This window comes from Anoplolepis gracilipes, chromosome 9, assembly GCF_047496725.1.
Source record: "Anoplolepis gracilipes chromosome 9, ASM4749672v1, whole genome shotgun sequence".
NCBI lineage: Eukaryota > Metazoa > Arthropoda > Insecta > Hymenoptera > Formicidae > Anoplolepis > Anoplolepis gracilipes.
In genome coordinates, this window is record NC_132978.1 from 3711484 (window position 1) to 3727995 (window position 16512).

The following is a 16512-nucleotide window of genomic DNA, read 5'->3' on the forward strand; positions in this document are numbered from 1 at the left end:
CCGCAATATTTAAGATATAATGACATATGTAGTTTTATCAACACTTGAGTAATTTAAATTAATTAAATTAATTTAATTAAAAGACTATTGTTATTTCGATAATATAATTTCTCGGAGACAATATTACATCCTTTCCTTTTTTACACAAGTGTTGATGTGTTATCGTTGACAGATAATACACTACGCAAGACTTGCAAATTTTAAAGCGCTCCTCTAATTATTTTGCGAAGTGTTTATTCGTAACAAATGTGTGTTAAAAAGCATTAATATGTGTTACTTGCTAATATTATTTCAATTTTTATTTAGGGAGAATTTTGATGTGGTAATAAATTTATCCCAAGGTGAATAAAAATAAAAATTTGAATAAAATGGAACTAAGGAAAAATAATTATTAATAGTAATTTATAACGTAACTATTATAAATGTATAAGATTCAAATTGAAAAATATTGACGTTGCATAAAGAAATTACAATTTATATAATTCAGTTACGCAATATTAATCGAGCGTATAAGATTATCTCTTTTGATGTTTTTTGATTGAACATGATGCATGTATTTATAAGTTTTTCTTAGATTTAGATTGTTAAATTAAAAAGTTTCTTTAATATCTTTTTTATATTTTCATAGGTATTGATAATCTCATACAAATTGATTCATCTGCTATGCAATTTCCAATTGATAATGAGAATCAGATATTTAATTTCCGACATATCTTTAATTTCAAAAATACTGAAAATACTTAATTATTTAATAAAATATTTAATAAAAGAAATTTAACAAGAAACTAATTAGGATATTCTGAATTAACATGCCTCTATTTCTTTGCAATTAAATGCTACAATTTGTCAGAGATAATACAAACTTGATCTACTTATTTATTTATTGACTAGAAGCCTATATTTTCTTTGTTTGCTTTTGTCACTCATTTATATATTAAATCGAGTTTTAAATGAAGGAGATCTGGTTCATCATTTGGAGAAGTCAAAATATCAAGTATCAAGTTTATTTCTCCTTCCAGACATGTCTGGCACATCTAAATTTACTAATAATTACCGTCTGTTATTATAAAGTACCGACCATTTCCAAATGCTATCCCGCGAATGCGTGAGTCACGCGAATAGTGCACGTGACTGAACGCACTACTAACGTGTGTAACACCAATCTGTCCCACTCCTCGTACTTCCACACGTGCCAACGCGATCACTCATTCATGAATCGCAAGCACAATTTTATAATAATCTTATATAATTTTAGGTTTTAATATGTAATATATGTAACTATTACATATTATATAATATTATGTATATTATATAAATTTATTTAAAACTCGAAGAATAAATCGAAGTGTCTAGTAATCTAATATGTATTTTTCAGAAACATTTTTTGGATTGCAAAACATATATGAGAGAGCGAGAGAGAGAAAATATATTTTAATTTTATATTATTTAAAAAAAGACATTTTTAAACATTTCTTTAATTATGTAAAAATTTGAAGATTGACTGGAAAACAATACGTAATAATGCTTTCAGCCCCACTCTTATCAAATGATTTACATATGAAAAAAGCGCATCTTGATTCGGGCCTACATGGGGATAATAATCATTTGTAATAGTCATGATTGGCGATTGTTCATCCTATATAAGGCTTCGGTCTCTGAAAAATTTTATGAAGTTCAGGTCCACGGTTGAAGAGATTACCACGGCAAATACTTCGATCCATTCGAAAAAAGTGTGAAGTAATACATGTTTTATTGTATGATTATTTACATGAATTATTATATAGTGAATTATTATACAATTAGAAGCAACTTTCGAACTAACGTACACGAACATCCATAATCAACGACTAACAGCTTTTTATTAAAGAGTGAGTAAAGTGAAAGATTTCTTTATTTCGTGTGTAATATATTAATATGATTCCTTCGGAAATTAATTTAAATTAATTAATTAAAAATTAAAGATTTTATGATATCTTTTTGACATCTATTTAAATTAATCAAATATGAAAGATAGATAAATATTTTTAATTATCTATAGCAATAAAAATTTTTTATAATTTCTTTACGGACTTTTTAAAATCGACTAGTTTAGATATTATGCATTTCGATTTTTGCAACCCATTTAACTTTTATTATTAGAGTACATATTTAAACAGATTATCATTTCAACTTTTAAGTTTATCATTATTTTCAAATATTTTCTTGACACTTGAAGAATGAGTTCTACAAGATAACTTAACATTAATAAGTACTTGAATTAGATTCTCATAATAGGTGTAATCGATAAACGTTTCGTTCTGAACTAAATCCTCGAGATAAATGAAATAAACTATATTAACAATTTTAAAAAAATATTGACATCAAATTAAATAAGAAATTTATTAGAAAAAGAAAAATAAAATAATGCTATAAATTTTTTATAGTTGTACATACTTTTAACAATACAATGTTGCACAAGGTATTTAAGAAAAGTAATTAAAAATTTACTAGTGAACAGTGATTCGTTAAATTTTTTACATATGTTTTAAAAATACAATGTTGCGAAACAGATTTGATTCCTTTTACATCAAGTAACTATGTTACTTCTTTTTACTTTAATTTTTCTTCGTTCTCTAATTTTTTGAAATTTTCTTCCTTTTTCAATATATATAGTATATATAGTAATAAGTATGCATTTAAACAAATGACAAAAAAATACTGCTTGAAATGTAATTAATCGGAACAAGTTAAAATTTCATTGTTAGTATTACCTTTACAAATTGCCATATTGATATTGTCAATTACATATCATTTCAATGTGTATTAATACGTAATACAGAATACATAATAATTTATGCCTTAAGGTATAAATAATTATAACGTTATTACTTTTTATAATTTTATTTCAAAGCAATCAGAAAATAACAATTAGAAGTCATATTCAGATATTTTTTCAAATTCACCGATTACGTAAATCTTAATTTGCAAAAAACTGTTAGGAGAAGAAAGAGAAGTAGTAGAAAAGATTATGCAACGACGCAACACAAGAATATCTTATTGCAACTCATAATGTCAATTTTTTTATCAAATGCAATCTATCTCGAATATTATTACTTTCAAAATACATGTTTTTTTTAACATTTGACATTTTATCGAATTTTGCTATAAAAAGAGTAAACCATTCGAAATTAATGCTTTCAACTTACAAACTTTGTCCCACATATCGCTCTAACGTCATAAAAATCATTTTTTAATTTAATATAGTTTCAGAAATATTAATTAAAGAAAAGGTCTGACTTTTTCATGATTCCAAAAATTGGTTTTTTCTATTTATTGTGCTTTAATCAATTTGTTAACTTTTTCATTGCAAATAAAAAAATAATCAAAAATTACACTTTAGTTTATTAATAAAACATAATAATATGTACAAATATGAAGTATATAATAATAAGTATAAAGCCGATTAGTACTTGATAAAAATGTTCAAATAATATTGTATTGTAATAAAATATCGATATTATTTTTTTAAACGTTTCTTTCCTGAAATAGTTTTTAAAAATTGCGGGATACTTTGTTTTCAATTTTGTTTTTAATTTTTAATTATATGTTTTAATTGTATTTTCTCTTTTCTCAAAAATAGATTCAGTACTCGGAACTTTGCAATTCTGAAGACAATTTAAATCGTCTCACAACAATGCCACCATCAAACAAATTGAACCCTACTTTAACGAGAAACAATGAAGAAATGTTCAATGCAAAAATTGATATTGCTCTTAAAAAAGACGTCCCAAAGATTAGCGACTTTACGAGTGACTTTAAATCTACTATTAATAATTGCAACAAGTCGCTTAAAGAAGCTTCTGTTTCATTAAAGTGCTTTACCAGTCAACACGAGCAATTCGTAACAATGTGCAAACAGAAACTCGACAGCAGCGATTTGCCGATGGATTTCGATCGATGGACACTCAAAGAGCAATATGACCATCTCATAAGTAACACTAGCAAATATTTTCCAAACATACCGGAATCCCTAAGATTTATTTTGCCGGCGACCTTCGAAGATGGAGACTGCGGCCGACAGGCGAATGAGAGGCCTGATTGGTTAGATATAGATAAGTTTTATCGCGGACAACAATTCGCCATGCGTTATTTTTGTAGCCTCTCCATAAGTATGCTAATTAGTCTATTACAAATATTCAACTATGCTGACGGATTGAAGCCGCTGATTCTCAGCCAGAAGTCAAACACGCCGTATCGCGCCTTCAAGCGCTACTTGTCAGCAATTAGACGTTTTAGGAATTGGTTTACAAGTAATCCTTGGTGCGAAAGGACGCAGGCTTACCACGACATCCAGACGGTACGAAGGTTGCATCGTACAATGAGACAGAAATTATGCAACGCAAGCGACGATCAAATTGATCAAGCTAGCAGGATTCCGAATATAAATTGTCCGGCGTTTCAAACGATCGCAAAAGACTTTGTGGACGTGTGTCCAACGGCAAAAACTTGGCAATGCCCATACACGATGTTAAGGATAAAAGGTTTGAATCAGGGTGATATGTCAGGTACGCAATTTGCCAGCATGGGTTTACTAATCCTCTATCCGGAGCAATTTGGATTGTACGACGCCAGCGACGAAGACTTGGAAGCGTTCTGTCATCTCTGGCGCGGACTAGGCTATCTACTGGGTATCGAGGATCAGTATAACTTCTGCCGCGGCAGTTTGCAGGACGTACGTCAACGTACTGAAGATTTTATCGAGCATTGGGTAAAGCCAAGCTTCTGCACAGTGACAGCAGAATGGGAGCACATGTCCATGTGTCTCTATATGGGCATAGCTTCAATCTCCTACTTAAATAGTTACAAAGTTTTTCTGCTTTATTTATGTGACATATTTAAGCTCAACATGCCGCGTTTGTATAAGTCTCTCAGTTTATCAGAAAGAATAATGTACGTGCTATTGAAATTTCTATTCCGTTTGATGAAATTGCCAGGTGTTCATCGCGTTGTGAACGCGATGTTTCACAAAAGTCTAAATCAAGCGGCGAGCTTCGGATCTGAAGAACTTGCCAAACTTAAAGAGAAGTCCTCTAGAATTGTTCCAGAATTTATCGTTGAACAAATTTAAATTATCCAGTTAAAAAAAATTTATATGACTTATTAACTTTTAACATCTTTTAATCATAGGTATCAATGATCGGGTCGTGTTTTTCAATTCGAAGAGATATCTCTTTGCTGTTAAATTTGAAATTCTGTATTGCTCATGTATTTATTACATGTAATAGTATTAACAGTTATAATATTAGTTTATTAGGACATACAGAAAATATATTAAGAAGTATTTTATATATATATACATATATATATATATATATATATATATATATATAAAAGTTAGATTTTACATAAAAATATCGATAACAATCGCGAATTATAAAGAAATGAATGTTTTTCTTACAGATATTTTTGCATTATATTAATATATATATATATATATATATATATATATATATATATAGAGAGAGAGAGAGAGAGAGAGAGAGAGAGAGAGAGAGTGAGAGAGAGAATACACGATGCTTGTGCGCTCGATGAATTCGAACATGTCTACTTTAAGCAGGCACACGACTACGCGATGAATTCGGACATATCTGCTTTAAGCAGACACGCGACCACACGATGTCCACACGCTCGATGAATTCGAGTATATCAGCTTTAAGCAGGCACGTGGTTATACCCAGCGCCCGTGCATTTGACGTGTATTTGGACACATCTGCTTTAAGCAAGCATGATTTTGCTTGATGCTTTTTATCACTGGTTACTATTAGAGTAAAACAAATGACTTAGATATAAATCATTCTTATTTTGTTAAATGCAGATTAGTTTTATTTTATAAATTAACTGTTAAGTAAAATGAAAATGTACAATATACACACACATATTAATGATAAAGTTTTCAACTTTATTTTAATGTGTATATTTGGAAATTAAATGGTTTTAAAGTCATTAAATATTTTAATTTGTAAGTCAATAATTTTCTGTGCAATATAAATTATTGTGTGTGTGTATAATATATGCTTTTAAATCAATTCTATAAAAAATAGTTTAGAGGACACGAATTTGTTAACGTAGATACTTAAACATAAAAAAACTCCGAAAAAAATGTATGTAATAATTTATTTATTATTAAAATAATTATTTGTATAAAGGATTGTTTTTTTCTTTAAAATTGTTGTATTTTTCAACTAATGATTCAGTTCATATTTTATTAATAATCGTACATTTCGGACTCTTTTCGAGCCTTCTTCAGTGACTTAATGACTATAAAATAATAAAATAAGCATATAAAAACGAAATAAAATGAAAGAACTGTCAATCAATTAATATATCTACATGTACATAAATGAGTATTACTTAACATATTTCAATCAATCCTCCATAACGTCCAAATAAGCAGCCTCCTAGCGATACATAGCGTAAGGAGAGATACACTAATAAAACAGAAAACATATTTATCTAAACTGTCAACAACTAAAATATTAAATAAATCAGGATGTCTCTTCTAGATCTCCTTCTTCAGGTTGTCATCGAACCTTTTTACCGAGCGTAAATCCTCCAGTTAACGTCTTCAATGCGATATATATTGTTGGTAGGCGGTGCAAGAAAAGGGACCTATTAACAACTTATTCCAACAATCGACCGAACTCTAATCGATTGGGACCGAAACCTGTTGTCGAAGCAGATTATGCTCTCAACCTAACCGATTATCGAGCGTTAGCTCAATATTAACCGTGCGAACATGTGTTTCTCTATACATGAATCTACGTCTATTACCTACGAGACCAGCATTTATCTCAGCCGCGATACTCAGGTGTGTAAACGTTGTTGTCTAGTAAAAAATGATGATTGAAAGAACGTCAAGTAAACGCCGACACGTCGACATCGATTCGACACCTTCTTCAATCATTTTTCACTGGAAAGCAATGCTGAGAGAATCCCACTTAGTCGGCATCAAATAACAACCCTCGACAACAATTTCGTGATTGAAATCAAGATATTATATGAAAACGCGAAAACACGACCGCGATAGCGATTACGAAACGGATGTAAACAAGAGCGCGCTCGATTATCTAACCAAGGCCGAATGCTACGTTATTATTTTATTTTATGTAATTCGAAATTACGTATTGTATGTAAACACGTTTAATGAGTACTAAAGTTTTTTTCGCAAAATATGATTTATTATCGTATATTATCGAGAGATATTTTATGGCGCGCTCGACTTCGCGGTGACCGAACGCGAGCTACGACGCACGTGACACGCACGTGCTGGCTCCGGCGCCGGAGTGGGAGTACGTGCGTACGCTACGCCCGCTGGACTCGGAAGAAGAACGGCAGCTCTCTCTCTCTCTCTCTCTCTCTCTTCCTCTCATCGCGCCAAAACAATAATACACACTATACTACATAATAAAATTTGACGTGTTAATATAAACGTGAAATAAAAGTTTTATTTCAATCTTCATGTCACAGCGTTAATCTTCTTATCTATATAATATAGTTCTCATTTATACCGTTTTAAAAAAAAAACACAGATAACTATTTTTTCGCGATTTATAATATATGACTTATTCTCAATGTTGTTCCAATTATGTAATCGTTCTACTCTTATCTTACACTTTTTTCACGCGCCGAAGGTGACCTGAAAAATCAAGCCAAATTACTTATCAGATTTACAATTATGAATGAATCTAGCACAGACATGAACCAATCAGTTGTTTTATCATGGCACGAAAAAGTGGATCTGACCATGTAGTTCCGCCAGTTTTAAACTGGATCGAGTTGGCGCTAGCGTACAGCAAGAAAAAAGTCAATGAGACGTGAGGTGCGATTTCCAGGCGTTGTTTTTATTCTATCACAATAATGTGCTGAGAAATTCATTAATATACAAGAGCTTTTAGCGAAAACTACATCAGTAGGCCCCTAATCAGAGAAAAATTATTATTTCTGTGCTTTAACACAGTTTGTGCATAGATTCTTTTATCTGTGAGTTTGTGTATTTGTCTTGTGTACTGTATCTGTTTGGTGCAATTTGATGCTATCTTCCAACTCTCATTTCTTTTACTCTTTAATTTAGAATTTTTTTTGAGAGACAGTTTTTGTTTAATTCATTTAAATTATTCGAGAGTGTAGGTTCAATGATTTTTCTCATAATTAAATGTATATATTGCATAATATATATAATAAACGTTGAAGAAAAATTATAATTTTACTGTGAAACAAAAAATCATAGATCATGGCTGCAGCAGATGTTGAGGATGACATTTATTCGGGATATAATGATTATTCGTCGGTGTACAAGGATCTTGAACAAGATGAATTATTCCAGGAGGTTATTAAAACAAGTTATGGAAAGAGAACAATAGTAAGTATAATGATAACATTCTATTTCTATCACAGAATTCTATTGCCAAGTTTTCTTATATGGTATAACATGTACATGATATCAATTTATTAAATAAGTCTTAGTGAGAGAGAAAGAGAGAGAAAGAAATTATTACTAATATCTCTTGAGTTTTACTAATTTTTCATTTATTGTTTGTTGACAGTTTACTCCAAAAACACCAGGCACGGCAATGCGTTTCGGAACATCAAGCAGAGTAAGAAAACACTTTATATAGCTTAATATTAGCTTACCATTACAATATTTAATAGTAATCTTACTATTAATTTGAATTTTTTTCTTGAAGGAAATATTCCTAAAAAAAGGAATTTTTTGAGTTATTAGAAGAAATAAATTTTTTTTTATTATGATGGGAACAATGTGGCAAAATTATATCCTTTAATTTTAGTTTTATTTTGATAGCATTTTAATTTAGAAAATTCTAAAGTTAAGTTCTATGATGAGAAATATATCTATTATTAGAAATTGAGAACTCATAAAAAATGACGTAATATCTGCATTTTCATGGAAAAAATTAATTAAAGAATCTGTCAGCTCCAGTATTGATGTAAAAAGACATTTTATTATATCTAATGTTTGTCATACTTCCTTAATTTATTAATTTATTAATATGTTATAGGTTTTTATGTAATATAATTTTAAGTTTAATAGTTCATCTTATACTTTTACTTTCCTAGTTTCAAAGAAGTGGTACTACAACATCCATGCAACCTATGACTGCTGGGCTTAGACCTATGACAGCAGTAAGAAGTGCTGGATATACTAGTCGACAGACTTTTGATCCTCTTAATATGGGCAGTAGTGCCAAAGGTCCTGCACCTCCATTGGAAACTAATAAAGAAGACACGTAAGGCTTGATATTTATATGCAAATTTATTTTTGAGATATTTTTATCATATACACAGAAAGAATAATATTAAAATATCATTTTTACTTAAGACCGGAAGAAAAAATAAAAGCATCAGAAAGGAAAATAATGGATTTGATAGAAACCTCTGCAGAGGCAGCTTCTGAAAACAATATGCGGATCGCCTTAGAACGAGCGCGTGAAGCTTCCTCAAGGGAGAGGGCCCTTATACGATTGCAGGAGCAAGCTGGTCTTAGTGACAACCATAATATAGACTTGACATTTGCTGTAAGCTTATTAAAATTATTAAAGTTTTGTACATTTGATTTTATATATATATTTACAAATTTTTTAAAATTCTTTTTCCAATAGGTGCTGTTTAACTTGGCAGTTCAATATACAAACAATGAAATGTATACAGAGGCAATAGCGACTTATCAGGCAATAACAAGGAACAGAATGTTTAGCAATAGTGCCAGACTTAAAGTCAATATGGGTAATATTTATGTGAAAATGGGTCAATTATCTCAAGCTATTAAAATGTATAGAATGGCATTTGATCAAGCTCCAACAGTCCATAAAGATCTAAGGTGAATTTACATTCATTAATTTATTTATATTCAACAATTGCCAAAGAATATTGTCTTATGTCATTATCAATAATATTATAAACTTGGCAAATATTTCGCAGAATAAAGATTATGCATAACATGGGAATGTTATTTGTGCAAATGGGTCGGTTAGAAGAGGCGGCTAATAGCTTTGAATGGGTGATGAGAGAAAGAGCTGAGTTTAAAGCAGGCTTACATGCTGTTTTATGCCATTTTGCGTTATCTCATCGCGATAAGATGAAAAGAGCTTTCTTAGAATTATTAGAAGTACAACTTAATATAGATCAGGAAGACAAGTATAGCATAAATCCTGTGAGTCCTTTTGGCACAACTGTACTCTGCTTACTAAAGCTATATATTTCTCAAAACGTTGCCAACACCTGCACCACTATGTATCACAGTGTGTATCAACTTATTATCCATAAAGGTGCACATATTTCACATAACGACACATTCGTACCAATTGCTTTTTCTCATCAAGTATTTAATGTTTAGATTTTTATATTTTTTATTTTCTTTAGATGCTATTTATATGTGGGCATTGAATGATGATCATATGTTAATATTTATTCACGTAATTTATTTACAACTTTTTGTTTATGTAAATTATGTTTATTTTATGTATAAATAAGTCATTCTAGTCAATAAGAAGATTTATAGAGTTTAGATATTTTCTTACTTTAAATTTATACATTTTTTTTATTTTAAATTGCGTAGGATGATGCTGCATCTAATATATTAAATGAAGTTATAAAAAGTGATAATTTATCAAATTTGGAAAAAGAAATGAAATTGGAAGCTGAGAAAAGTATACTCTGTGCAGCAAAACTTATAGCGCCCGTTATTGAAGATACACTTACAGCTGGATTTGCCTGGTATATATTTTAATTGTTATTAAGATTTAATAAATTATATTACGTTGAGAAATATCTTAACATATTTTGTTATATAAATTCATCCAACTATTTCAGGTGCGTCGATGCAATAAAATCCTCGGCTTATAGTGTTTTAGCCGCTGATTTAGAAATAAACAAAGCTATGGTATTTTTGCTTAATCGAGAAACGCAACTAGCTATAGATACATTAAAGATGTTCGAAAATCGAGACACTAAAGCTAACAGTGCAGCAGCAACTATGCTTTCGTTTATCTACTATCTTGTGAGTAAAATTGATGAATATTTGTTAAATATAATTTTGTTATGTTTAACCAAAATATTGTTTAGCAAGGAGATTACGATCAAGCTGAGAAATATGGTGAAGCAGCTCGTAACGCTGATGCATACAATGCGGCGGCCTATGTTAATTTATCCGCTTGTGCAATTAAAAAAGATGAACTGAACATTGCTAGAGAGCTATTGTTATGTGCATTAGAAACGGATGCTAGTCATGTCCAAGCTCTTTATAATTTAGGTAATGATTTTATAAGATTAGTATTATTTTATTACAATATTAATTATTTTGTACAAAGTTTTCATATTTTTGTGTAATAATAAAAATGTATAAATTAATGCATATATTATTTTATTAAAATATTCTTAGGCTTAGTTTATAAAAAACAAACTATGTACGAGGAGGCCTTAGAATGTTTCTGGAAAATTCGTAATATCGTTAGGCACGATCCACAAACGTTATATCAAATTGGTCATCTATATCAGCTGATGAGCGATGTGGACCAAGCATCTGAATGGTATATATTAAATTAAATATATTGTTCTTCATATTTTTCTTAAATTTTATGTAACTAATTTCTTAAATTTTATAACTTATTTTTGATATTTATTCTATGTTATTATCATTTTATTAAAAATTAAAACTTTGCATCAATTTATAAATGTAATTAATTTATTCAATTAATTTGAATCTCACATTTGGAACATGTTACAGGTATAATCAATTGTTGGGTATATTGTCATCCGATCCAGGAGTTTTACAGAAACTGGGAGAAATGTATGACTCAATAGGAGATAAACAGCAGGCGTTTCAGTTTTATAACGATGTATATATTTTTTATTTTTATTTATAAAGTTCTATTTATAAAGTTATCTTTGATTGTCTGTAATTGTATCATCAATATTTTAATTTATATTTATTAACTATATATATTTATTACAGTCTCACAGATTCTATCCTGCCAATTTTGAAGTAATTGACTGGATTGGATCCTATTTCATATCAATGCAGGTATAACAATATTTTGTTATTAACGATATTGTTTTTAAACTCAATTAAAAATATTCTATATATATTTCTCAAATTCCTATTTTAAGGTTGCTGAGAAAGCATTGACTTATTTTGAAAAAGCGGTAGAACTTGCACCAGATGAACCAAGATGGAGATTATTGGTTGCTGCATGTTTAAGACGCACTGGCCAATTTCATAAAGCTCTTATGGAGTACCAAGATATTCACAATAAATTTCCGGATAATATAGAATGTCTTAAATTTTTGATCAGATTATGCAGCGATATGGGTTTGAAAGAAGCACAAATGTACGCAGCTGAATTGAAGAAGGCTGAGAAAGCTAAAGAATTAAAAGATAGGCAAGGTTCAGCAAGACCAGGCACAACAGGTATATATATCTTAATTAACACAATAACAGATATATGTAGTTTTATTAACAATTCAATAAGGATTAATATTGTAATAATGATTGTAATAATATATATATATATATATTTAGCAGATTTTTTGTTTTCTTTTCTTTTCTCTTTGTAAAATTAGTCGTGTTTGTATTTTATAATAAAAGGCGAATCTTTATTTATTTTTTATAGATCGGCTTATAAAAAAGTTAGATTTCTTGTAAAAAGATAGAATTTACAAAAATTTTCAACACATCGAGATTTAATAAATTATATTTTATTATCTAATGATATATTTAATTTAATAATTATTACTAACTATTGTTTTTGTTAAGTATGTACTATAATTATTTATTTTCTCTGATTTATCGTAATTACATTTTGCTCATATATTTTGTGCAGGATCTAGAAAAAGTAATAGTGGAACATCCTCGCGGGCTGGTTCAGGACTGAGTTCAGGACTGTCAGATCATAGGCCAAGTCCAGATCGACGACCAATCTCAGGCCGAAACGATTATCAAGGTAAACGAGCTTCAAAAGTTTTATGAAATAATTACTTTCCATATATTTTAATATCTCTCTATTATTTTACTCTTTAATAATTCTAAGTATATTTTATATATATTATTAAATCTATAATTATAGATATATTTTTTATTATATAATTTTTCTTCTATATTTTATATATATTTCTAATAATTTTATAACTCTGGTGAAATATTTTATAATACGATTATTGTAACATTATGTGATTCATGTGGAAAATTCAACTAATTATTAATGCTTTCGCATTATGCACACTTCCATTGCAAGCAAACATCGGCAAAGGTGATCTACAGGTGGTGCACAAGGCACTCTAATGGATTGAATAAATGATGGATGGCTACAGCCATTTTTACAAGTCTATTCTTGTTCTCTCTTTATCACTTAATACTCAGCAAACAGTTATATATTACTGATTCGAGCTGTGAATTTAAAAACAGGCATTACTATGATGTTTGTGTTATATTTGCATATTGAGTAAATCCTTGTCTATTATATAACATTTATAATGATTATATAATGATTAGAATGATTATAATTTCAAGTTTATTCAAGAATATGCCAGTCATTCATTTCTTTATTTTGATATTATTAAAATCATAAAGTAATATCTTTGCTTTTTGCTTTCTTTTTTGTTTTCTTTTTGTGCATTTCCAATTGTTTTCAGGTACGAGTTACATGGATCCTATAGGACCTCTACCTACTCGACCTATGACAGCAGCCGGAAAACGAGATGATGATTTTGGTGACGAAGAACTCGGAGATGATCTATTGCCCGAGTAATAACATTGTGTTAGTTATGTAGTTGTTATATAGATTTATGTTTTCTAATATAAAACAAATTATGTGAAAATGATAAAAAATATGCAAATTAAATTATGAGCATGTGTTAATATTTAAATCATACATTCCAAAATAATAAAAATATCAAGATAGGAATAATGCAAAATTGACAAGTCTATTAAAATAAATATACTGGTATCAATTATATTCTCACTTTATTTCGTCTTAAATATTCTTGGCATTATGTAATTTCTTTAATCTAAGTTTTGATAAGATTACATATTATATATACATATTATATATATATAATATGTATATATAAACATATACAATATATATAAAAATTAATTGCAGAGTCGGTGATGAAATGCTCTCCGTTATATTTTTGAAGTGCGATCAGACAAACGAGTTGATCACATTTACCATCTCTTATTAACCCTATGTCAATGCCCCACAATTCTCAGAATTCTTTATCGCATGTTGCGTATTACAGAATTATAGAATCATCGTCATTACAGCAACTTTGTATAAAATGTATTATATTATTTCTATATAACTTCTAATTTTAATTTCTAAAATTTTAATTAAATTTGTAATATTAAAATATATTTTAAATAATTCTATTTTTTTATATAAAATTTATATATACACACGAACAGTTTATATTAAAATATTGCATTTATATTAAAATTCACTCTTATTTGTTCATATAATTAATATTATATTGTTTAGCTTAATTAATATTACATATTTTATCCAATCAATTATGAAGCACTATTCAATCCAATCGAAACATATTTAGAGATGTAAGATTGGTCTTTACTAAAAGAAAGATTTATACAGGCCTGTTAGGGTCGGGCAATTGCAACGATCTAAATTTAAACACACACATATCGGTCGTTCTAATCAAACTCCATTCAGCTTACGTAGTCTATCGAGATGGATGTTACTTTACTGCTTGTCTGTATATACCTATATACGCGTATTTTATACACATTTTCTTGCATTTCTGATAGCATTCTGATTCCATGTATCTTAATTAAAATTTTTTCTTACAACTTTTATCAAATGTTCTTGCAAAAGCTTTTATAAATAATTTATATATATATTGTATATTCTGTCATATATGTATATGTATATATACACATATCTTAATGAATATATATATGTAATCTAAAATAGTAGCAATTTATATTTATTTAAACTTTATATCCTTATATTTTTTAAATATGATATATATTTTTGTGTTAAAATTAGATATTGCCAATCAAACTGCTTCTTAATTTGTTTACGCACATCCATGTGTAAATTCCCAGTGATACCTTTCTGGAATTAACGCAGATTGTGATTTTTTTCATTCAAGATAATGAGTTTTTTCATTTCAGATAACACGTGCAATAAAAAATCGTATTTGAAGATAAAGCGAGCGAAGATGAAAAAAATCGACGCCGAGCGACACATTGGATTCGTTTATTCAGATTTGCGCAAAAAGCGTATGTGTGCGTGTGTATGCGTGGGTTTGATGTGCTGAAAGAATGAATAGATTGATGTAACTGTCATGTGACACATAAACCACGTGCTATTATAAACGTATCCGACAATGTTTCATTCGGTTCTTTTAATCTTAAATTAAATATTTTGGTTTAAATTTTTTTTCAAATTTTACGTGCAAAAACTGATTTGAGAAAGCTTTTTATTATAAAAATTTGTATTTTTTAAAAAGCGAGATTTTCCTTCAATTAATACTCAGCTATTAATAAACTGTCGCTGATAATAATGCGATACCATAAATATCTATATAGTTTAAATCTCTTATAAATGAAAGAAAGCGAATGTGTTATAACTATATGAAAAAAGAATTAAATTTTTTTTTTAAAGCTGGTTTTGTCAATTTAAATTTTTTAAGTATTTGTGTAATTATAGTGTCTATTCACGCGTTTATCTCGTGACAATATTATTCGATCATTTTTAACTTTTAAGGTCGATTTCGACATTCCTATAGTTGCTAATAGATACCAATTAATCTCGCGTAACATCAATAACAAGTAACAGTTTTTAAATCCAATTAATCTTGCTTCTCGCTCTTCCGAATAAAACTTAATGTTTAAAATTACTCTTTAAACAACTACAAGTACGTGTCTCTCTTTGTCAAGTAGTCAGTAGTCGATGCACGTGTGTCGACTAATCAAGTTGGCAAACGTAATTTATTTTTAATCATTCCAAAATCAACTGTTAGAATTAAATTTCTAATTCATAAATATTTCAAGATATCAAAAATAAGGAGAATTATCAAAAATATAAATAACTGTCAAAAAATACAAAATTCTAACACAAATTTTATTTTAAATTGAATCGATTCTCTGACTTCGAAAACGTGCACTTTAAAACGTTAGGAATTTAATAATAAATTTGTAAATTTTCTCGTCACACATCTCAAGACATTTAAGGTCAAAAATGATGAAAAGGAGGAAATAACATACACAGTCAGATACTTATCAAAATTCCGAGAACTTGGAATGTTAACAATAATATTAACAAACATGTGTATATCATTGAACTCGACGGTGTAATAACATAAAAGTACAATCACACACATGCCGCGTATACTATATTATTCACCGACTCGCACATGCGACTCTCTCTCTGTTTACGTGAACGTCACAGGCCCTGCGACCTCACGATTTACGCGCTATCAGAATAGTGTGACGCGCTC

The 16512-nt window shown here is 29.1% G+C and overlaps 2 protein-coding genes across 8 annotated transcripts; both read left to right on the plus strand.

Moving 5' to 3' along the window:
• The first annotated feature begins 1619 nt into the window (after positions 1–1619).
• LOC140669595 (uncharacterized) lies at positions 1620–6380 on the plus strand. Of its 3 annotated transcripts, none has more exons than XM_072899591.1 (2): positions 1620–1737; positions 3620–6380. In XM_072899591.1, the coding sequence occupies exon 2, from the start codon at positions 3674–3676 to the stop codon at positions 5105–5107; it is 1434 nt and encodes a 477-aa protein (XP_072755692.1). In that variant the 5' UTR covers positions 1620–1737; positions 3620–3673; the 3' UTR covers positions 5108–6380. The 3 variants fall into 3 exon arrangements, with proteins under 3 accessions (XP_072755692.1, XP_072755691.1, XP_072755693.1); XM_072899590.1 differs by having other exon boundaries at positions 1636–1730; XM_072899592.1 differs by having other exon boundaries at positions 1664–1868.
• A 1443-nt stretch (positions 6381–7823) lies between these two features.
• On the plus strand, positions 7824–15486 carry Nompb (intraflagellar transport protein 88-like protein nompB). 5 transcript variants are annotated; one of them, XM_072898810.1, is made up of 17 exons: positions 7824–8019; positions 8267–8398; positions 8583–8633; positions 9115–9284; positions 9377–9572; positions 9657–9874; positions 9976–10207; positions 10613–10770; positions 10867–11053; positions 11119–11305; positions 11435–11582; positions 11780–11891; positions 12008–12076; positions 12163–12463; positions 12876–12995; positions 13684–13808; positions 15185–15486. In XM_072898810.1, exons 2-16 carry the CDS (start codon positions 8270–8272, stop codon positions 13797–13799), a joined length of 2394 nt encoding a protein of 797 aa, XP_072754911.1. In that variant the 5' UTR covers positions 7824–8019; positions 8267–8269; the 3' UTR covers positions 13800–13808; positions 15185–15486. The 5 variants fall into 5 exon arrangements, with proteins under 5 accessions (XP_072754911.1, XP_072754912.1, XP_072754908.1 ...); XM_072898811.1 differs by having other exon boundaries at positions 13684–13795; XM_072898807.1 differs by lacking the exon at positions 15185–15486 and adding an exon at positions 14154–14271 and having other exon boundaries at positions 13684–13795.
• The last annotated feature ends 1026 nt before the right edge of the window (positions 15487–16512 follow it).